Raw genomic sequence first — 24483 nt, 5'->3', positions numbered from 1 at the left:
GAACTTTATTTAAACAAAGAAATCATCAAACCTACAAATTTCTTTCTGTTGTTATCAAATGTTGTTCATTGCTAATTCAGTTGAAATAGCAACCTGTCCTATTGAAATCCCATGCCATTAGGTTCAAAGAATCAACTCCTTGCTATCTAGCAACATCAAAGAATGAAGTTTTCCTCTTATTATCACTTTAACTGATAATCACTGCATGGGCCAATTTTCAAGCAGCAATAAACAAAACAATACCAAAATTATCTGTAATTCTACTAGTTCCTTTTTTAATGAAATCAGATGTTTGCAGCCCTGAAGTACACTTGATGAATCTTTATAATTAGTTGGATATACCAGTTTACTCTAACTAGTCATTTCCTTGGGATAGGGAGCAGCTAAAAAGTCTTGATACATGATTCTTAAAATATTTTAAGTAGTTTAAAACATCCAATAAAAAACTGCACATTTATTCTTAGTAAAATTGTTGAGACTAACCAATAATGATAAGTGCCTTTATCTCAAACTGAAATTGTATCAATTCAGAATGGGAGTCCTAGGTACTTTATGGTGCTCAAAAGCTTGGAGTGGAGTTACCAATTCTATTACTCAATACAGTTTGTATGGTAACAATAGCTAGATTGTCTCAAAGTATTTTTTTAATGGAGGCTATCTTCAGTTGTAAAAAGGTTGAGAATCCACTGTTGCAGACACAAATTCTCAAGAGTTCCCAACATAACTGAGCTTTCACTCAAATGGAAAGCCATAGGAGAACTCAAAAATAACCAGAACACAGTTAGATCTTAGACCTGCAGCTTCAGTGCTCACTAGGTCTGGCTTTTCCCTTGCTGTTATAATCTTATCTGACTCATATCAGTAATACAAATGAGCCAGTGACCCATGGCGTTCAGAGACATGCAAGCTGTCCAAAGTCCAGGATAAACCTGAGAGCAGGGCTATGGCCAAGATTTACAGCAACAGTAGTACTTGCACAGCTACTATTACTGGGAGGTTAATGCATACCAGGCACTGACACAATGCTTTAAATTCATCTTATTTAGTAATAATAAGTGGATGAAGAGGGGTCTTCACTTACCTGAGTAAATGTGATAGGTTTGTCCCTAGAAATATAATCTGCATATTTACAAGTAAACATTCCACAATCACTCCCATTCAACTGTTGAGGAATCTCCTAAATTAAAAAGAGAGGAAGGAATGAAACATCATTTAATTCAAATTTATTGGACTTACAAACTATTTTTGTAGATAAACAACATTATAAAGATAAATGTCAAATCTAGTATTAAACAAACATAATTAATCTTACTCTTTGTGACATAAAAACCCAACCACAACAAGACACAAAGAAAATGACCCTACAGAAAATGTTTTTCAGGTTATAAAAGAAAAGCAAAATGACAGTTCCATCTCTCAATTCTCACTCAAAAAATAAGAAAAACAAAACAAAACAAACCCCCACTAAATTTAAAGGTATATTATCAGGAACAGGAATACTGTTTAGAATTATTTCAGAAGCAATTTTAAAAGGGGTTAAATGTGGGGCAATCAAAAATATGCTTAAAATACAACTAACCTACTTCAATATTGCAGAGGTTAACTTCTCCATCCCTAGCCAGGAAAATAAGACTACTGCTTTAGATGCCTATAGAAAGAGAAGCCAATTAGGATCTCTCTTGGATTGCTTAGTTCTGGTCCTGAAGCAAAACCCAAACTTGCTGCAAGCAGGGCTAACAGGCTCATAAGCCAAAGGTGGTAATTCCAAACCTACACAAGGTGAGCTATCATACTGCCTAGCCTGTGCCACACTAACCTTGACCAGCCCTTTCTACTCTGGCTGGCAGTCACAGGGCATAGAGTAAAAGCCTGGGAGAGGCTGATCCCACGACTGGAAAACATACTTGATGACAATAGGTCAGTTTCTATTCAAAGAAATGCAGTTGGTCACATTGTAAAAGAAAAGCCTGAGCAAATATACTATACACAGCACTTTTCTCCCAGGCCCAGCACCTCTCACATAGCGAACAGCAGTACAGACTCCCACACAGAGAGGACAATGTTGTTTTCTTTACCACACTCCCAATATCAGAATATGGTATTCATCCTGATCAAAACCTTCTTACACCTGTTCTCTCGTCGGAAAATTTCAACTTTACCCTTCAAATTTTCCAATTTAGAAATTAAGATGCTTTCAGGTAAGGCTGGGCCATTATATATTAGGAATCTTTGAAAAAGTCATGAAAAATATACATTATGAAAAAATAGTGCTTATATTTCAAAATTTTTTCCAGCAAAATGAAAACTCCTTTAATTGCATTTTTCCCATGAACTTTTCAAAGTCTTCACATATAAGTTAGGGCTAAAACTGAATTGATATAGCTTTATTTATTTTTTTTCCCCAAGATTTATCTGAAAGGCAGAGTGTGACAGAGGAGAGACAGAAAGAGAGCTTCCATCTGCTGGTTCACTTCCCAAATGGCAGGAATAGTCAGGGCTGGGCCAGGACAAATCCAGGAGCCAGGAACTCCATCCAGGTATCCCATGTGGGTGGCAGGGGTCTAAGTACTTGGGCCATTCTCTGCTGTATTCCCAGGCACATCAGCAAGGAGCTGGTCTAGAACTAGCGCAGCTGCCAGAAACCAACATGGGATGCAGGCAGCCCCAGTGGAGCTTACTTTTAAAGGGCAGGTATTAGGACTTAAAGAGGGATGCATTTTCAAATCTTGAATGAATTCAAATCTGGTAAGATACAAAGGCCCTTCACAACCAGATGACCCATGGCTTGGGATCCTTAAGATCTAAATAAACAAATCCCCACATAAATATTGGACAGAAAGTTTAAATTTTCATTAGTACCAGCCAGGACAAGTAACCAAATTAAATTCATTTTATTTTTCAATTTTCTAGATGATGTGCTAATACACCATTAACATTTATATTTGGCGCAAGAAGATAAAGACTAGGCAAAACATCTTGATTAAATTAATGGCTGGCGGTTTAGGGGGGTACCTGCCTAAGAGAGTGAGTGTACAAGGAGAGGAAGAAAGCCAAGTCTGAATAATATGACACTGTCAGTAAATGCAGATGATCATCACTTACATGTGGCTTCATGCTGTAGTGGGTCCACTCTAAAAGGTTCAGATCAATGTTTCTTTTGGTCTTACTTTCATCCTGTAAATACTGACTAAAAAAAAAACAACAAAGAAGCAATATATCAAGGAATCCCCAAGTCCCTAGGAGACCAACCATTATCCACATTCTATACTTTCCTATTTTTATTTTTATTTATTTGTGAGAGAGCAAGGACACTCCCATTGGCTGATTCACTCTACAAATGTTTGTGATGGTCCCCAACTAGAAGCCAGGAACTAGAAACTTGATCTAAATTTCTCACATGGTGGGCAGGAAGAACCCAATCACTTGAGCCAGCACTGCTGCCTCCTGGAGTCTGTGTTAACAAGAAGCTGGAGTCAGGAGTTGAGCCAGGTACTGAATCCAGGTGCTCCAATATGGGACATATGGGACCCTGGCCCCTAACTAGTACTGGGAACCTTAACCACTAGGGCAAACACCCACCCCATATTCATGGGTTTTAAATATGCAACTGCTTTTTGGTTTTGTTAATTGAACTTTGAGATTTAATTGCTACTAACAAAAGCTGCACATGCTTATTTTTCAAAAATTAAAACACATAACATAAAAAGCAAAAACTTGTAACAACACTCCGGAAATACTTACTATTAACAATTTGTTGTGTATTTTGATAGTTTTCTACCATATCCCACATATATGCAATTTAAAAACAATACATTTTGGGCTGGCGCCGCGGCTCAATAGGCTAATCCTCCGCCTTGCAGCGCCGGCACACGGGGTTCTAGTCCCGGTCGGGGCACCGGATTCTGTCCCGGTTGCCCCTCTTCCAGGCCAGCTCTCTGCTGTGGCCAGGGAGTGCAGTGGAGGATGGCCCAAGTACTTGGGCCCTGCACCCCATGGGAGACCAGGATAAGCACCTGGCTCCTGCCATCAGATCAGCACAGTGTGCCGGCCGCGGCGGCCATTGGAGGGTGAACCAACGGCAAAAGGAAGACCTTTCTCTCTGTCTCTCTCTCTCACTGTCCACTCTGCCTGTCAAAAAATAAAAAAAAAAAAAAAAAAATTAAAAAAATCACAATACTCTATTAAAAGTACTTCATTTTCCAACTTCTTTTACTCACTTAAAAATAGATATGAAACAAGATAACTTAGTCTTAAAAAAAAAAAAAAAAAAAAAAAAAAAAACACTGACATTAAAAACAACCAGGCAGGCCGGCGCCGTGGCTCAATAGGCTAATCTCCACCTTGCGGCGCCGGCACACCGGGTTCTTGTCCCGGTCGGGGCGCTGGATTCTGTCCCGGTTGCCCCTCTTCCAGGCCAGCCCTCTGCTATGGCCAGGGAGTGCAGTGGAGGATGGCCCAGGTGCTTGGGCCCTGCACCCCATGGGAGACCAGGAAAAGCACCTGGATCCTGGCTCCTGCCATCGGATCAGTGCGGTGCGCCGGCTGCAGCGGCGGCCATTGGAGGGTGAACCAATGGCAAAGGAAGACCTTTCTCTCTCTGTCTCTCTCTCTCACTGTCCACTCTGCCTGTCAAAAAAAAAAAAAAAAAAAAAAACAACCAGGCAAGAAAACTGTTTTAAATTAAAGGAGACATTGAATACATGTATAAAATCCTGATTGGCTCCTGCTAGGGGGATAAAAACTGTAAAAGGGATGGGCATTTGGCATAGATACTGCTTGAGACACCTGCATCCCATACAGAGTAATAGGAGTGAGTAGGTTTATGTGGTTTGGGGGGGGGGGGGCGGTTAAAGATTTATTTATTATTTGAAAGGCAGAGTGACATAGAGAGGGAAAAGATAGTGATTTTCCATCTACTGGTTCACTTCCCAAATGGCCACAAAAGTCAGGGCTCAAGCCAGTAGTCAGGAACTCCATCTGAGTCTCACAGGTGGGTGGTAAGGACACAAATACTTGGGCCATCATCTGGCACTGTCAGCAGGAGCATTAGCAGAAAGCTGGACTGGAAGTGCGGAGTAGCCAGGACTGGATTCAGGCTCTCCAATTCAGGATCCAGGCATCCCAAACGGTTGCCTAATCTGCTATGCCACGCATGCCCCTAATGAGTTAAGTTTGTCTCGATTCCCACTTCCTGCCAATGTGCACCCTGGGAAGCAGCAGATGATGACAAGTAGTTGGGTCCTTGCCATCCACATTGGAGACCCGGATTCAGTTCCTGGCTCCCACCTTCAGCCTGGCCCAGCCCCCAGCAGCTGCAGGCATTTGAGGAGTGAGCTAGTAAATCAGAGATTTCTCTCATTCTCTGATTCTCAAACTACATACAAAAATAATTTTTAAAATAAAGCTATAAAAGACATTTGGAAAAATCAGAATATAGACCATATATTAAATATTACTGATTATATGATAATAGCATTGTGGTTATTTAGGAGAATTTCTTTTCATTCTTTTTTTTTTTTTTTTTTTTTTTTTTTTTGACAGGCAGAGTGGACAGTGAGAGAGAGAGACAGAGAGAGAAAGGTCTTCCTTTGCCGCTGGTTCACCCTCCAATGGCCGCCGCTGCAGCCGGCGCACCGCGCTGATCCTGGCAGGAGCCAGGAGCCAGGTGCTTTTCCTGGTCTCCCATGGGGTGCAGGGCCCAAGCACCTGGGCCATCCTCCACTGCACTCCCTGGCCATAGCAGAGAGCTGGCCTGGAAGAGGGGCAACCGGGACAGAATCCGGCGCCCCAACCGGGACTAGAACCCGGTGTGCCGGCGCCGCAAGGTGGAGGATTAGCCTATTGAGCCACGGCGCCGGCTTCTTTTCATTCTTAAGATTTGCTTATTTGAGAGGCAGAATAACAGAGAGAGAGACACACTTTTATTTACTGGTTTACTCCCCCAATTTTTTTTTTTTTAATTTATGTATTTGAGCTGGCACCACGGCTCACTTGGCTAATCCTCAGCCTGTGGCACTGGAACCCTATGTTCTAGTCCTGGTTGGGGTGCCGGTTCTGTCCCAGTTGCTCCTCTTCCAGTCCAGCTCTCTGCTGTGGCCCAGGAATGCAGCGGAGGATGGTCCAAGTGCTTGGGCCCTGCACCCGCATGGGAGACCAGGAGGAAGCACCTGGCTCCTGGCTTCAGATCAGCCCAGCATGCCAGCCGGCTGTAGCAGCCATTTGGGGGGTGAACCAACGGAAAAAGGAAGACTTTTCTCTCTGTCTCTCTCTCACTGTCTAACTCTGCCTGTCAAAAAATAAAAGATGTGGGCCAGCGTCAAGGCTCACTAGGCTAATCCTCCGCCTTGCAGCGCCGGCACACCAGGTTCTAGTCCCAGTCGGGGCGCCAGATTCTGTCCCGGTTGCCCCTCTTCCAGGCCAGCTCTCTGTTGTGGCCAGGGAGTGCAATGGAGGATGGCCCAAGTACTTGGGCCCTGCACCCCATGGGAGACCAGGATAAGTACCTGGCTCCTGCCATCGGATCAGCACGGTGCGCCGGCCGCAGCGCACCAGCCATTGGAGGGTGAACCAACGGCAAAAGGAAGACCTTTCTCTCTGTCTCTCTCACTGCCCACTCTGCCTGTCAAAAAATAAAAATTAAAAATAAATAAAAGATGTATTAAAATTTATGTATTTGAGAGGTAGAGTTACAGATACTGAGAGGGAGAGATATAATATGGCCACAACGGCTGGAGCTGGGGCTGATCTGAAGCTAGGAGCCAGAAGCTTTTCTAGGTCTCCCATATGGGTGCAGGGGCCATCTTTTTTTTTTTTTTTTTTTTTTTTTGACAGGCAGAGTGGGTAGTTGGTTTTTTGCCGTTGGTTCACCCTCCAATGGCCGCCAAGGCTGGCGCGCTGCAGCTGGCACACCACGCTGATCTGAAGGCAGGAGCCAGGTGCTTATCCTGGTCTCCCATGGGGTACAGGGCCCAAGCACTTGGGCCATCCTCCACTGCATTCCAGGGCCACAGCAGAGAGTTGGCCTGGAAGAGGGGCAACCAGGACAGAATCCGGTGCCCCGACTGCCGGCGCTGCTAGGTGGAGGATTAGCCTAGTGAGCCGCGGCGCTGGCCAGGGGCCATCTTCTACTGCTTTCTCAGGCCACCGCAGAGAGCTGAATCAGAAGAGGAGCAGTCAGGACTAGAACCAGCACCCATGGGATACCAGCACCACAGCACTACCAGCACCAGCCCCACCCCAATTTCTTGCAACAATCAGGCAGAAGCCAGGAATCAGCAACTCCATCTGAGTCTCTCATGAAGGCAGAAGGAACCCAAGTTGTTACACCATCATCCACTGCTTCCCAGATGGATTACCAGGAAGCTGGATCAGAAACACAGAGAGTAGCTGGGACTCAAACCAGGCACTCTGATATAGGATGGAGGTATCCCTAAGTGGTGGATTACTCTGCTGCACTAAAATACCCACCACTGTAGCAGAATTTTATATTCTTAGAAGACATACTTAACTACTGAAAGTGATTAATTTTACAGTTTTCCTGCTAAGCTGCAAAATAAGTTAAACTGGTATTAGACCAACCAGGTCCTATACTCTCAAATAAGGTAACATTGCTCCCAAGGGAGTGAAAACTGGTACTTAGCGGTAATAATCTTTAGATATTTCGATGGTTTGTAGCCCTCTAAAGCTCAACCAATTATGACTTATTGCTTAGTATTATTGTCTCTCGTTATGGAGAAATTAAATTACAAAAGTCTCAGGGGGAAGGGGACAATAAAAAAAAAGCAGAGAAAACTGGACTAGGAGCATAGTAAACCTTAGATACATGGGAACTGAACCTTCCAAAAGAAAGGTAGGCAAGCAGGGAGGGAATATGAATGTAACAGAAGTATGTATTGTTATAAGCACCACCCAATACTCTTGTGTGTGATTCCAGTAAGAAATTTCTATGCATGTGGTAATATAAATGTATGTATGCGCATACAGGTATGTATATGTGTACATTTTATAAACATCTTACACAGAAAATACCAGAAAGATCAAATAATTTGGTGTATCATAACCAGTTTCTAATTGCTGGATCAGAAGTGGAACAGCCAGGACTCAATCTGGTGTCCACATGGAATGCCAGCATACAGGCAGCAGCTTAATTTGCTGTGCCACAGTGCTGACCCCATGAAGTATTTATTTATTTCTGGAATGTTCCTTTTGATATTTTTGGACTGTGGGTAACTGAAACTACAACTACTGTAGTAATTGCTAGAAACCAGCCTCAGTTTGTTTGTTTGTTTATCAAGATAGATAAAAATAAAAAGGGTCTTTTATGTTAAAACATTAAAAATTTTTGAATTTTTAGTAATCATATCTTCTTTCACAAGATTAACTTAACAAATTCATTTATCCTCAGAAAAGTTAAAAGCAGAAAACTGCAGTTGCTTCCAGAAAGTAAAAGAGATTCAAAATGGATTCATCTTACTGACAGCATTCTCACTATGAAGCTCATGTTACTGGGCTGGCACTGTGGAGCAGTGGGTTAACGTCCTGGCCTGAGGTGCCGGCATCCCATATGGGCACCTGTTCTAGTCCCAGCTGCTCCTCTTCCAATCCAGCTCTCGCTATGGCCTAGGATAGCAGCAGAAGACGGCCCAAGTTCTTGGGCCCCTCCACCCACGGTGAGAGACCTGGAGGAGGCTCCTGGCTCCTGGCTTAAGATCACCGCCATTCCAGCCGTTGCACCTATCTGGGGAGTGAACCAGCAGATGGAAGACCTCTCTATCTGTCTCTACCTCTCTCTTTAACTCTTTCAAATAAATAAAATAAATCTTTAAAAAAAATTCACATTACCACTTAAAAGAAATAAGAGGCTAGACTTTAAAGGCTGGTTTCTAGCAATTACTACAGTATTTGTAGTTTCAGTTACCCACAGTCCAAAAATATAAAGGGAAATTCCAGAAATAAATAAGTAATTCATGGGGCCAGCACTTGGCACAGCAAGTTAAGCTGTAGTCTGTATGCTGGCATCCCATATGGATACCAGCTGGAGTCCTGGTTACTCCACTTCTGATCCAGCTCCCTGCTAATTAGCAAGGGAAAGCAGGAAAAAATGGTCCAAGTAATTGGGCCCCTGCCACCCATATGAGAGACTGGGATGAAACTCCTCTGGCTCCTGGCTTCAGCATGGCCAACCTCCAGCCATCATAGCCATTTGGAAAGTAAAAATGGAAGAGATCTTCCCCTCCACACAACTTTAACTCTTACAAATAATTAAATAAACCTTATAAAAATAATACATGCTTCATAACATCTAAACTGCACATTGTTCTGTGTAACATGATGAAATCTCACACTGTCCACTTGGTCTGGCCTGGGACATAAATCAACCCTTTGTCCTTGCTTATCCATGCTGTATATACCACCCGCCCAGTCACTGAGTAGCCATCTTTGTTATCAAATCAACTGTCATGCTTTCATATTGTGTTCAAATTAATCTAATTTTACCTAAATGGCCCCAAAGCACAAAAGTAGTGATGCAAATGAGACAAGGAAAGACAGGTTAACTTGGGCACCATACAGCATCACTGCAGGGCAAGAGGGAAAACAGATATGTTTGGGAACAGTCTGTGGTTTCAGCTACCCACTAGCGATCTTGGAACTCATCCCCAGAAGTAAGGGGATGACTATTAACTTAAAAGTTTCCCCTGTATTCCATGAGATGAAGCCAACTCTCATGAAAGCACAAAGACATGGAGTAGGCTCCAAAATTTAGAGGACTAATACTCCCTATAACAGTTCTTTAGGACATTCAGAATAATGTAACAAATCCAAAGAGATCTCATTCAAATCACAGGATAAGGATTCGAACAAGGTATAGTTTACATAATAACACATGACAAACTTGTTTTCAATTGAATATGCTACCAAGTAAGATGTTCTCAAAGATCAGATATCATATTTAAACCAAAAAAGATGGATTCAATTAAGTTCTGACCTAACAGATAGAGAATCTTAACTGTACATTAAGACTACCATCCAGAGCTTCCTAGGATTAAACAGAAAAACAATGGTGATTGTTAAACACCATTAAACCCTAACAAGGGTTTAATGAGACAGTAGTGAAGTTTTTCAATCTTTACTTACAGAAGAATCTCACAGATCCTGTGGCCCTTTTGCCCCATAGAATCCAGATATTTAAGACACTTTTTTCTTAGGTCCATCACCTATAATGGAAAATTGCATTATCCAAAAACATCTTATATATAGCAGAAGAACTTTATTTCCAAAATTAAAACCATCTTTGAAAAAATCAAACATGAATGAATTTCTAGGACATATTCTTTAATTTAAAAAAAGTTACAAAACATTGTAAGTTAACATATATATATTTCTATTCCTAGAGAAAGGGCTAGAAACTAATTCACCAAAGTATCAGTGGCCCTCTCAATGATGAATTTTGTTTGTTCTCTTCTTTATACTTTCATTCTTTTATAATAAATCTGTTTAACATCTTATAAACAAAACTGAATGAAAGCTCCAGGTATAGGGACTGTGTCTCCTAGCTTTCCAAGCTGTTCAGAAGGTACTCTACGCAGCATGCCTTTAACATATCCTTACTGGTCTTATCACTGGACAGAAAAGAGTAGCCTTAATTATTTAAGAAAACAGTCTGTATCCAAACCCCAACAACTAATCCTCTCAACTTACCACCAGGCTCCAGTGTACCTTTCGATGAATAGGCACCAGAATAAGTTCCTGTTCAAAGAGATTTACCCCTTTGGTCCATCTTTTCACTGCTTGGTAACCCCCAGACTTTAATTTAGGATAGAAGAAAGTACTGAATGCATGAAGTACTGGATAGCCTTGCTTTTTATTTCTTTCAACCAGAAGATTCATATAAAAATTAATGACCTGTAAAATAGCAAGAGAGTCTAAGTTGGAATATGGGCAGCATATTACTGAAAACTAAATTTCTACCCAAGTAAGGATGAATTACAAAGTGCGAAGTTAATATATGGAGAAGGGAAGGTATGAGAGAAGGGGATGAAAGGAATGAAAGCACTGTCTCTGCAGAAGATTAAAAAAAAAATTGGGAGACAGGAGAGATTAAGGATGCATAAAAGTGTTCTTTTGAGGCATGAGTAGCAAAGACAAACAAGAGAAAGAACTGTGGAATAATGAAAAACTACCTGCAGCTGTATCACACAAGAAAATAGAAATACTAATGGAAACAAATCTTACTAAATTATACTTTGATTTTAAAACATTAAAATACATTAAACATACTTATTATACATTAATATTTTACTTAATTTTTAGCAGCACTTTTGAACAATAATTCACTTTTCCTGTATTTTCTATAATAAACACATTACACATAAAATGTGAAACAAAACATGCTAATTTTAAAAGTGCATTATTTTGGGAGACTCAGAGGAAGCTCTTGCTCCTAGCTTCGGATCAGCCCAGCTTCAATCATTGTGGCCATTTGGGGAGTAAACAAGCAGATGGAAGATCTCATTCTCTGACTTCCTCCTTCCTCCATAACTCTGTGTTTCAAATAAATAAGTAAGTCTTTAAAAATACATGTGATAAGTTAACTAGTTATGGGGGAATAGGATAAGGGGAAGGAAGGCAAAGGGAGAAAATGCAGGGACTGAGCAGGTGGGGAAAGAACCAATGGAAAGAAGTGGTAAGAGCTAACTTTTGCTAAATATGCAAGGACACAACAGGCAAATTTTGCAGCTCTCACTTGTGCTTTGAATATATGTGCCCCTCTATACCCATATAGGGCATATATAATTTCCAATTGATTAAGTCACAAGTGCTCTACCCTCATGAACGTGATTTGGGCTCTTACAAAGGAAGTTGAGGGGAAGTGTCCCAGCTCCTTTTGCGCTTCTGCCACATGATGACTCAGTGCCTTTCCTGCTGGCTTAGAAGCAGGGACTGGGCCTTCACTGCACACTGAATCTGCTAGCACTTTGACCCTGGACTATCCTGCCTCCAGAACCAGAAGCAGCAAACCTCTATTGTTTATAAGTTACCTCGGCTATAATTTTTTTATAGCAGCAGGAATGGATCAAGATATAACTCAAATTAAATAAAAAGACATACACTCATATATAGCAATCAATACATCCCTTTAATACTGAAAAAATAAGAGTTCCCATAAGAGTTCATCTAGGGCTCATCTTATGGCGCCTAGGGCTTATGAAAATGTTGATTAGTAACTGAAGTTGTGGATGTAACTAAGCACAGATGTAGAAGAGGGAAATCTGTACAAACAATCAGAAGGAAACATCTTTTTAAGGTTTAGGATTTGTTTTAAATAAAACTAAAAGTTGCATTAGCAGCTTATTATAATTGGATAGGAAACACTTTGGTCAGGGTAGTACATGGTTAAATATAACTAGACAGTAAAAGGGGGGAGAAAAAGACAATTTACTTCATCGTTCAGCCAGTGATAGTTCCTTAAGGTCTGGATATCGCCTCGAGTAATTCGCAATTTGAAAGCACTACTTAGGATCTCATCCTGTGGACCATGGCCTAGAGCATTACTGATTTCCTTTTCCATGTCCTGAAATATAAAGTCCAAAGATTGCTATTTTACCACAGAGCCACTATCACATACTAAAAATCTGAGACTGAAAAAAACTTCGTCACTGAAACACTTGCGCCTTGAAAAATAAACTACCAAAGACCTATAAAGTTACACTATGAAAATATTCAAGCTTAAACTGTAAAGTAGTGTTACTAATGGACATCTGCTTGTTGAATTGATCTTTTCATTACTTTATAAAGAACTACGCAGATAAATTCTTACTTAAGCTATAAAGCTTAATCTATAAACATAACAGAAATTATTTTTATCCAGGTATTTTTACAGCTTTCTCCCCCTGAAAACTGCACACAATTTTGCTATTTTGTATCACTCTCTCCACCAGCATACTCAATATAAACTAACTGCTCAAGAGACATGCAATGAATAGCACTAATGCTGACTAAGTCAGCAATGGGGAAGGTGCCAAGATATGGGCTCACCTTTAATAATTTTATCTGCCTTCACTTCCTTGTTTTCTAGAAGTTTTTACAATTTTAAAGTGTAATAAACAATAAAAAGAACAATTCAGTGAACCATAATCAACTTTAGAAATAAAAAGAATGAATGCATTATAATTTTAAAAGATTTATTATTTATTTGAAAGAGTTAGAGAGAGAGAGAGAGAGAGAGGTCTTCAATCCACTGGTTCACAGAGAGAGAGAGAGAGAGAGAGAGAGAGAGAGAGAGAGAGAGGTCTTCAATCCACTGGTTCACTCCCCAGTTGGCTGCAACAGCCAGAACTGTACCGATCTGAAGCCAGAAGCCAGGAGCTTCCTCCGGGTCTTCCCTTAGAGCTGCAGGGGCCCAAGGACTTGGGCATCTTCTACTGCTTTCCCAGGCCATAGGAGAGAGCTGGATTGGAAGAGGAGCAGCTGGGACTAGAACTGGCACCCATATGGGATGCCAACATTGCAGGCGAGGCTTTACTCACTGCGCCACAATGCTAGCCTCAATACACTCATTCTTAATGCCAAACCCACACTGTGTAACTCATCTTATTTGAAGGGCCAAAAAAAAAAAAAAAAAAAATAGAATCTATTACAAGGACCAGTATGCAACAAGAATACTAGTTTGTCACCTGGGTATTCCACTTTCAATCCAGCTCCCTCCTCCTATTGTGCTTGGGAAAGCAGAGGAAGATGGCCCAAGTACCAGGGCCCCTGCAAGGCACATGGGAGACCAGGATGGAGTTCAGCCTCCTGGCTTTGGGCTGGCCCAGCCCTAGCCTTTGTCATCATTTAGGAAGTGAGCCAGCAAACGGAAGATCTTTCTGTCTCCCTCTTTCTTTCAAATAGATAAAATAATAAATCTTACAAAAAAGGAATCTATTATAAGGGCAGGCATTATGGCACAGCAGGTGAAGCTGTCATTTTGGATGCCCACATCCCACACTGGAATTCCAGTTTGAGCCTCATCTACTTCATGTACAATCCAGCTTCCTGCTAACGCATCCTGGGAGGCAGCAAGAGATAGTTCAAGTGGTTAGCTCTCTGACACCTATGTGGGAGACCCAGATGGAGTTCCAAGCTCCTGGCTTTGTCTGGACTCTGCCCTGGTTGTTGCAGGCATTTGGAGAGTCAACCAATAGATGGAAGATTTGTCTGCTCACTCTGCTTTTCAACAGTAGATGAAAATAAACATTAAACAAAAATAACCAGAAAGAATCCAGGGGCCTGAGGTGTGGTGCACTAGGTAAGCCAAGGTCTGCAGCACTGGTATCCTATAAGGGTGGCAGTTCAAGTTGCTCTACTTCCAATCCAGCTCCCTGCTTATGTACTTGGGAAAGCAATGGAGGATGGACCAAGTCCTTGGGCCCCTGCACCCATGTGGGAGACCTGGATGAAGCTTTTGGCTCCTGGCTTTGGCCTGGCCCAGCACTGGGTCACTGCAGCCTTTTGAGGAGTGAACCAGTGGATGGAAGATCTCTTTCTAGCTCTCTCTCTCTTTCTCTCTCTCCTCTAACTCTTCTTTCAAATAAATAAATAAATCTTTAAAATAAATAGGAGCTGGCATTGTGGTGTGGCACGTGAAGCTATTACCAATAATGCTGACATCCCATGAGGGTTCAGGTTCAAGACTGCTGTAGTTCCAATCCAGCTCCCTGTTAGGGAGTCTGGGAAGGCAGCTGAGGATGGCCCAGGTGCTTAGCCCTCTGCATCCACATGGGAGATCCGGAGGGGGCTCCTGGCTTCCACCTGGCCCATTCCTGACCAGATCAAAGATCTAGCTCTCTCTCTCTTACTCTCTCTGTGTAATTCTTTCAAATAAATGAATAAAAATAAAAAAGAATCCATTGAGTTTGATGGTAGGAGTCCTTCACAGATCACTAATGATAATGTAACCAAAGTGACTAAGCAGATCTTGAGCTTGATTTTTTTTTTTTCAAACATGCTAGCCTGGAGAAATTCTTCAAACATTCGTTCAAGTTTAGAGTAACTGAGGTTATGTTAAAACAGGTCTCATTCTGATCAATACAGAACAGTACCTCTGTAAGTTCAAGGAGATCATCCGTTCTCCTATCCCTCTCTTTGCTTGAGCAATTCTTTTCCTTGGTCTCAAGTATCGACATTCTCCTCCTGAGTAAGCCGTTGCTTCCATTACCCAGGCGGAGTCGGGCAGACACTTCTTCTGACAGGTCAGGCTCCAGCTGGTGTCCCCTCCTCTGATCAACAAAATGTCTATATTGTATTGACATGTTTAATACTTGTACATATAAGCATACATTACACATAAAATAGAAAACAGTGCTATTATCTTGAACGAAAAGAGAATTAGCAAATCCCTCAGATGAATAAAGTATATTTAGCACATCTGTCTGTTCTTGCAGCGGAGAACAAAAAAAAAGCTCTAAACTTAAGGCTCACAGGCCATGGCAACTACAAACCATGAAACAGAACACAGACTACTTTCTCTGAGTAACAAAAGTATTTTCAGTTCTCCTATCACAATTAAAAATAATACAGTTAACAGGTATGTTGAAAAGTGTAAAAAAGCAAAAACTATGACACATAATCCCATGACAGAGAATAAGCCATTGCTAATCTTTTACTAAGAAGCTTTTCTATTATACCTAAAAAGTTATTAAAAATTATAGAAGAATTCAAAAACAGGAAGGCAAAGCCTATCAGAATGGCCAATGATTTCATTCAAGTCTGTGTAATGAGGGCCTCTGCAAAGCACAGAGGACAGTTCAGGGAGCCTCTGGATGGCTGAGCACCTGGAAGTGCCTGGAGGTGGATTTGCCCAGAGGGCTCAGAAGCTCTGTACTCCTCATCCTATGTATCTCTTCCATCTGGATGCTCATCTGACTCCTTTGCAATATCCTTTACAATGGGTAAACGTAAGGAAAAAGAAAAATGCAAAACATTAATGTACCACTTAATTAACTTGTAAAATGAACACCCTGTAACTGCCATTTCAAGTCAACAAATAAAATTGTCAGCACCCCAGAAGCTCCGATAAGCCTTAAAATTAGGTTATTTAGATACAGAACTTTGGAACAGATACCACACTAGTGTCAAGACACCTAGCCAGGGGCCACTCTTGTGAGGTAGCAGGTAAAGCCACTGCCCACAATGCCAGCGTGCCATATGGGCACCAATTCAAGTCCTGGCTGCTTCACTTCTGATCTAGCTCCCTGCTTATGGCCTAGGAAAGGCAGTACATGATGGCCAAAAAACTTGGGCCCCTGTCACCCACATGAAGCTCCTGGGTCCTGGCTTCAGCCTGACTCAGTCCTGACCATTACATCCATCTGAGGAGTGAAGGATAGGAGTGAGGATAGAAGATATCTTTCTCTTTGTTTCTCCCTCTCTCTCTCTGTAGCTCTGTCAAATAAATATATAAATCTTAAAAAAAAAAAAAAAAAAAAAAAAAAAAGACTCCTAGCCAACACTCTTCATTCTAGCTAACTGCCAGGTATACTGGTCCCAGAAAACCAGTAGCTTCTAGTCCTTCCCCGTGGCCTGAAACAGCAAAGTCTTCATATTCAACAAGGATGAAAGTAGGATGTTGCCCTTACCCAGTTTCCAAACACCCCCAGTCTGTCCTCTCTCAGGCTTAGTTTCCCTCTTCTTTCAGCTTTTACTCCACAGGTAATAAATAACAATTAAACACAAAAGGCTTGGGGCCAGCACTGTGGCACAGCGGGTAAAGCCGCTGTCTGTGGTTTAAGCTCCAGCAGTTCCACTTCCAATCAACATCCCTGCTAGTGTGCCTGGGAAAGCAGTGGAAGATGATCCAAATATCTGGGCCTCTGCATCCATGTGGGAGACACTGATGAAGCTCCTGTCTCCTGGCTTTTGACAGGCCCAGCCTCAGCCATTGTGGCCACATGGGGAGTGAACCAACAGATGGAAGACCCCTCTCTCTCTCTCTCTCTCGCTTTTTAACTCTGCCTTTAAGATAAATAAATAAATCTCTCTTTTTTAAATTTATTTATTTATTTGAAAGAGTTACACAGAGAGAGTAGGAGAAGCAGAGATAGAGGTTTTCCATCTGCTGGTTCATTCTACAATTGGCCACAATGGAAGTAGAGCAGCTAGGACATGAACCGGCACCCATATAGGATGCCAGCGCTGCAGGCAGTGGCTTTAGCCGCTAGGCCAGAGTGCCAGGCCCTAAATAAATAAATCTTTAAAAAACAATGCAAAAGGGGCCGGCACTGAGGCGTAGCCGATTAACACCCTAGCCTAAAGTGCAGGCATCCCATATGGGCTCTGTTCTAGTCCCGGCTGCTCCTCTTCTGATCCAGCTCTCTGCTATGGCCTGGGAAAGCAGTAGAAGATAGCCCAGGTGCTTGGGCCCCTGCACCAAGGTGGAGACCCGGAGCTCCTGGCTTCTGGCTCCTGGCTCCTGGCTTTGGATTGGAGCAGCTCTGGCCTTTGCAGTCATCTGGGGAGTGAACCAGCAGATGGAAGACCTCTCTCTGCCTCTCCTCTCTCTTTGTAACTCTTTCAAACAAATAAGTAAATCTTTAAAAACAAACAAACAAACAAACAATACAATACAATACAATACAATACAATACAATACAATACAAAAGGCTCTACTCTGAATCACTGGAAATGGAGAACATAAGAGAATGGGAAATTCCAAAACTTATGAGTCAGGGCCTGCACTGTGGCGTAGCAGCTAAGGCCACGGCCTAGAGCACCTATTCTAGTGCTGGCTGTTCCACTTCTAATCCAGCTCTCTGCTATGGCCTAGGAAAGCAGTAGAGGATGGGCCAAGTCCGTGAGGCCATGCACTGTGTGGGAGACTGGAGGAAGCTCCTGGTTCCGGGCTTTGGATTGGCACAGCTCCGGCTGTTTTGGCCATCTGGGGAATAAACCAACGTTTGGAAGACATCTTTCTCTCTTTCTCTCTCTCTCTCTGCCTCTCTGTAACTCTGCCTTTCACATAAATAAATCTTTTTAAAAAATTTTATGATTCAAGAGTATAACTCTGCCTTAAAACTAACTCTTATGAAGATGTCTAGGGAAGAATACAAACTAGACCAAACTGATGTTTAACACAACACCATCTTCTACATTTTTTTAACACGATATATCCAAAATGTAAAATGACTTAAAATTTTGTGTTTAATTTAGAATTAATGACTTAAACGTTTGTGTTTAATTTAGAATTATATTTCCTTTAGATATGGAACATGCGGCATAATACTTTACCATGATGCTTCTTAATCTACAGAATATATGCAAGTCAATTAAGCATAAGATTGCTAACATTTAATTAAGTCTGAAAACTTGACTCTGAAAACAAAAGTCCTAAACATATCATATCTTTCCTAAGGATATATGATTTTTGAGTCTCCAAGGGGCTGGGCTGAGGCTGTGGTACAGTAGGTTAAAGCCCCCGCCTGCAGTGCCAGCATTCCAAATGGGTGCCAGTTCGAGTCCCAGCTGCTCCTCTTCTGATCCGGCTCTCTGCTATGGCCTAGGAAAGCAGCAGAAGATGGCCCAAGTTCCTGGGCCCCTGCACCCATATGGGACCACAGAAGAAGCTCCTGGCTTCAGATCAGCTCAGCTCTGGCCGTTGTGATAATTTGAGGAGTGAACCAAGGGAATGGACGACCTCTCTCTGGCTCTACCTCTCTCTGTAACTCTCTTTCAAATAAATAAAATAAATCTTTAGAGTCTCCAAAAGAAGCCTGCAACACAGATAAGGCATAATATGGAGGTAAGCTGGTGTTTTATAAACAAAAGTAACTACTGCATTAAGGTAAAAATCCAGTTATTCAGAAGGAAGCAAAAAGTTATGTAACTTCAATATTTGCTTTTTCAAAGAAAACAATGGAAATAGAAATCAAAGTAATATATATCATCTTTATTTTTTCATGGGCACAAAACACAAGTCAGGTGGAAGAGTAGACATAAAATTTAACTAGGGTTTCTACTTACACCTTCATTGTCAAGTCTGATGCCAACCATCTTCTCTGTATCAGAAATTTTCCCCTTTAAACACCTGAGCGGGGAGAAAAAAACACCAGGAGAGACTACAGATGATTTTTTCATCCGGTATATATTAGATTAGTTTTAGAAATAAGATTTTAAAAATTATAAACAAAAATTGTCTTGAGTTTATATAACCCTTTAATGAGAGCTCAGCAAATTTTGCTGAAGAGGACCACATAGTAAACATTTTAGGTTTTACAGACTTAACGATCTCAGTCACATCCTTCTCAACTCTCCCATGGTAGACTAAAAGCAGGCAGACAGTAAAGGAATGAACCTGTGTTCAGTAAGTTAACATTCCTTACAAAAACATGGAGAAGAAAAAAAAAAAAGTAGACAAGATTTGACTCATGGTGCACAGTTTATAAACTCTTTCTTAAGACATACAGAACTACCTTCACTGTTCCTTTATTAGAGATATTGACCAGTAAAGATACCCATCCCTGGGGCTGGCACTGTGGCATAGCAGGTAAAGCCACTGCCTGCAGTGCTGGCATCCCATATGGGTGCCAGTTTGAGGCCCAGCTGCTCCACTTCTGATCCAACTCCCTGCTATGGCCTGAGAAAGCAGTAGAAGATGGCCCAAGTCCTTGGGCCCCTGCACCCGCGTGGGAGACCCGGAAGAAGCTCCTGGCTTCGGATTGGCTTCAGACGGCTGTGGCCAATTGGAGAGTGAACCAGTGGATGAAAGACTCTCTCTCTCTCTCTCTCTCTCTCTCTCTCTCTCTCTCTCCTGCCTCTCCTTCTCTGTGTAACTCTGACTTTCAAATAAATAAATAAATCTTTATAAAAAAAAAATCTACCTAGATGCCTACATGTATTGACCACACTATCTCTACCAGACCTTAAGAGTTCATAATTCCTCAGGCCTATTTATTAATAAATATAACTTATAAAACAAGAAAATAAATATTATAAGGTGACAGAATTAACTGAGCCATTTACCTTTTTTCACTTCTCACTGGACATAGAAGTCCCCTTGTTTCAGCAACTCTATCTGTGAGGATGGCAAGGAAAAGACTAAATGTTTCAAGTTATAGTTTCCAAAGTAATAAGACATTCATTTATGATAAAATGCTAAAGTGAATTAGAAAGACACTAATCTCCTTACAAAGATACCCAAAAATTTACAAATCTCTTTACTCTTTAAATATAACCTATAGCATAAACTGACAATCTGCTCATTTGGTAAGGTTTCAATTAATGGATAATTAGTAGAACAATGTAAGAAAGTTAATAAGGAATATAAGTAAGTTAATTTTAGGCTCATAAAACATTTACTACTATATAGGAACTTAGGAATAATAATCAAGAGACATTTTATGGGAGCCGGCATTATGGCATAACAGGTAAAACCACCATCAGCAACGCCAGTATCCCATATGGGTTCTGGTTCAAGACCAGGCTGCACTACTTCCAATCCAGCTCCCTGCTAGTGTGCCTCGGAAAGCAGCAGAAGATGGCCCTATTACTTGAGTCCTTGCACCTACATGGGAGATCAGGAAGAAGCTCCTGACTCCTGGCTTTAGTCTGGCCCAGCAGAGGCCACTGCGGCCATTTGAGGAGTGAACCAGCAAATGGAAGATCTCTATCTCTTCCTTTCTCTGTGTACCTCTTTTCCAAATAAATACATAAATCTTTTAAAAAAGAGAGACATTTTATTAATCTACTTCATCTTGAAACAACATTTTTACTAAACTCCTGGTACCAGATTAAGTCAATCGCTTGAGGTTGGACAGTGTTATAAAAGCTTTGCACACTATCTTTCAGTTGGGTATAAATTTTAACCTTGATACGCATACTCTAACAGAAACTAAGGTCAATATATTAAGACAAGGCTGAATCTGGGCACTCACATTGCTTTGGAACAAGCTGAGTTGTTTTGACTCCATGATTTTGTTCTTCCCCCCAGCCTTTGGTCTTTAATGCATCCATCTGACTTCTTTGAGAACTTAGAAAAACAAAACGTTGAGGAAGATCAGGTACAAAAACAAAGTATACTACAAATATGCATTATCTCTGCCAGACAAGATTCTTCAAACAGGGGCCACTTATTACCCCATAAAAGCATATTACAACATAAAGGAAACAACAGAGTATTATATAGGTCTAGGACAAAAGAATGTAATCCTGATTTTAGTATTTTCAACCATGCCATCTAACCTCTAGTTTCTCTATTTATATTTTGTATTTTATAAAACTGAATGTCCTCAAACCCCAGTACCATCTTGAATGAAAAACCTCACTGTAATGAAACTCAGATTGAAAGATGAAAATTCTGACACTATATATTTAGTTGGATCTTAAAACAACACAGTGAAAGCAGCAGGGGCTGGTATTGTAGCACAGCAGGTTACACACCACTTGTAAGGCCAGTACCCCATATCAGAGTGTCAGTTCAAGTCCCAGCTGCTCAGCTTCAGAAAAGCTTCTTGCCAATGTGCTAGAAAGGCAGCTGAAGGTGGCTTAAGAATTTGAGACCCTGACCTATGTAGGAGACCACATGGACAGGGTTCCTGGCTCCCATTTTCTGCCTAATCCAGGCCTGGCTGTTGTAGCCATTTGGGGAGCAAACAAGAAAATGGAAGATCTCTTTCTTTTCCCGGTCACTCTGCCTTTCAAATAAATAAATAAATATTAAAAGGGGGTTGGGACAGTGCTGTGGTGTACTGGGCTAAGCCTCTGTTTTTTCCTTTTCTCTGTAAGCTCTGTCAAATAAATTAATTAATCTTAAAAAAAAAAAAAACTTATTTGAGGACTGGTGCTGTAGTGCAGCAGATCACGCCGCTACTCGAGTATCAGCATCCCATGTGAGCACCGGTTCAAGTTCCAGCTGCTCCACTTCTGATCCAGCTCTCTGTTATGGCCTGGGAAAGCAGTAGAAGATGGCCCAAGTCCTTGGGCCCGTGCACCCAAATGGGAGACCTGGAAGAAGCTCCTGGCTCCTGACTTCAGATCCTCCCAGCTAAGGCTGTTGCAGCCTCTGGGTAATGAGCCAGTGGATAGCAGACCTCTCTCCCTGCCTCTCTGTAACTCTGCCTTTCAAATAAATAGATAAATCTTTAAAATTTATATATATATATATATATATAATCTCCAAATTTAGGAATTCCTACTTGGGAGAAGTTTGCTATGTAAAATTAAAACTTGTAAAACATATGTAGAACAAACATATAACCAGTTATTGCCATGAATACCCAAGTTCTACTGTGTTAGTACTCCCTGTTATATAACTACTCTCTGCTTATGGCCTGGGAAAGCAGTGGAAAATGACCCAAGTGCTTGGGCCGCTACACCCACATGAGAAACCCGGAATAAGCTCTGGGCTCCTGGTTTCAGGATCGGCCCAGCTCTGGCTGTTGCAGCCATTTGGGGAGGGAACCAGCAGATGGAAGACCTCTCTCTCTCTCTCTCTCTGCTTCTGCCTCTCTGCAACTCTGCCTTTCAAATGAATAAATCTTTGAAAATAAAAAAAACACTATTTGAGGCTGGCACTATGGTGTAGTAAGCTAAGCCTCCACCTGTGGCGCTGGCATCCCAAATAGGTGCCGATTCACAGATGATGGCCCAAGTGCTTGGGTCCGTGATCCAGCATGGAAGACCCAGAAGAAGTTCCTGGCTTAGCCCATTTCCAGCCATTGCAGCCATTTGGGGAGTGAACCAGTAGATGGAACACCTTTCTCTGTCTTTCCATCTCTCAGTCTATTAACGATCTCTCAAATAAATAAATAAATAAAACCTTAAAAAAAAAAAAAGGCAAGAATATACCAAAGCAAAAATACGGGGCAGGTGTTTGGCCTAGCCATACATATAATGGTTGGGATGTCCATATTACATATTAAAGTGGCTGAGTCCTGGCTCCACTCCTGATTCGAGCTCCTTGTGAATGTGTCCTTTGTAGGAGCAGGTGATGGCTCAAGTACTGAGGTTTCTGCCATTCGCATGGGAGAGCTGGATTCAGTTCTCAGCTCCTGGCTTCAGCTCCCAGACCAGGACCATTACAAACATTTGAGGAATAAGATGGGAGCCCTTTGTTTCTCTCTCTCTCTGCCTCTCAAATTTTTTTTAAATTTTAAAGTTTTTTAAAAATCAAAATATTTGGAGGATTTTGCCAATATGAGAAAGTCAACAGTTCATTAAGCATACTGTTTCTTTTTTTTTTTTTTTTTTTAGGTTTTTATGTATTTATTTAGTTGAGAGAGTTACAGAGAGAGAGGGACAGAGAGAAACGTCTTCCATCCACTGGTTCACACCCCAAATGGCAACAATGGCCAGAGCTGAGCTGCTCCAAAGCCAGGAGCCAGGAGCTTCTTCTGGGTCTCCCATGTGGGTGAAGGGGCCCAAGCACTTGGGCTATCTTCTACTGCTTTCCCAGGCCATAACAAAGAGCTGGATCGGAAGAACAGCCAGGACTCAGACCGGCGCCCATATGGGATGCTGGTGCCGTAGGCGGGCTGCACTACAGCGCCAGTCTGAAGCGTACTCTAACAATGATGAATCAAAATAGAAAAATACCAACTTTCTGACAAAAGGAATTTTTTCAAAAGTTTACAACCAAAGTTAAAATTTCCAAATAAATTGTCATTTCTGTATTCAACAAGCTAGATAATCTTGTAACTTTCTCACTTTCTACTTGTTGTCACATCAATTTCTTGGATCTCTCTGTAGTCTCCTACCACTTATTAGAGTTATCAGGTGTACCTGAATCCTGTGCTCAGACATAGTCTGTCACCTTTTTATAGGCAAATATAAGGTCAAACATCACCTCCCTTTACACTCTCAACTATTTGCTCAAGTCATTAATAAACTGATTAATAAGCAATCTTATAAGGAAGATTCTTATGACCTGGGTGACCTTGTTCTTGTTTCTAGAGTAGTGAGCTTCCAATTCTCCTAAAAGGCAATCATTAAGATGCTTCAGAGACTACATGCATCACAGGGTGGAAATAAGGGCAGAGGAAGGGAAAAGCAAAGATGGAGAGATTGTGAGGAGGTTAAAAAAAAAAAAAAAAAAAAAAGGAAGAGAAGGGGAAGCAATAGGGAGATAAACCAGAGCAGCCATGAAAACAGAGAAAGAAAAAGACTGGGAAATATGTATATTGAGGAGGTTGAAAAAAATCCTCTGTGCCCCCAGGAGCCTTACTATAAACAGTGATCCACTTTTCTGTATCAGAATTTCAAGTAAGAGTTTACCTGAACAGAGGTAAACTAAAGATAACAGAAATAGATAATAGAAATAGAAATAGAAATAGAAATAGAAATAGAAATAGAAAAAAAGTCAAGTCAGATTAGTTTATTGTCTAGGAAGGAATTTCATTTTCTCAAAATAATGTTCTACATAAGCCGTTACTAGATACAATGTCTTGGCCCGTTTTTTTTCAACAAGGTCTTTTCCACCAATTCCCTCTTCCCAAACAAAAAGATATCTAAGAA

General features: G+C 41.4%; 1 protein-coding gene across 15 annotated transcripts in view; it reads right to left on the bottom strand.

The window, feature by feature from the left end:
- The window catches only part of SENP2 (SUMO specific peptidase 2), a 48869-nt gene that overhangs the window by 3295 nt on the left and 21091 nt on the right, over nucleotides 1-24483 (bottom strand). For 11 of the 15 annotated variants that reach the window (XR_011388022.1, XR_007908817.2, XM_002716465.5 and 8 more), the window contains 9 exons: nucleotides 20907-21001; nucleotides 19996-20047; nucleotides 18997-19060; nucleotides 15081-15257; nucleotides 12440-12571; nucleotides 10699-10902; nucleotides 10135-10214; nucleotides 3103-3187; nucleotides 1082-1177 (listed from right to left, as the gene is read on the bottom strand). Coding sequence is in view for 11 of the 15 variants with exons in the window: in XM_002716465.5 (XP_002716511.1) it covers nucleotides 1082-1177; nucleotides 3103-3187; nucleotides 10135-10214; nucleotides 10699-10902; nucleotides 12440-12571; nucleotides 15081-15257; nucleotides 18997-19060; nucleotides 19996-20047; nucleotides 20907-21001 (985 nt within the window). In the remaining 4 variants the exon portion in view is untranslated. Of the gene's footprint in view, nucleotides 1-1081; nucleotides 1178-1579; nucleotides 1649-3102; nucleotides 3188-10134; nucleotides 10215-10698; nucleotides 10903-12439; nucleotides 12572-15080; nucleotides 15258-18996; nucleotides 19061-19995; nucleotides 20048-20906; nucleotides 21002-24483 lie in introns of all 15 variants that reach the window. The other 4 variants (XR_011388024.1, XR_011388023.1, XM_070072439.1 and 1 more) reach the window with 2 other exon arrangements.

Source organism: Oryctolagus cuniculus, chromosome 4, assembly GCF_964237555.1.
Source record: "Oryctolagus cuniculus chromosome 4, mOryCun1.1, whole genome shotgun sequence".
Taxonomy (NCBI): domain Eukaryota; kingdom Metazoa; phylum Chordata; class Mammalia; order Lagomorpha; family Leporidae; genus Oryctolagus; species Oryctolagus cuniculus.
This window is presented reverse-complemented; position numbering and strand designations above follow the sequence as displayed.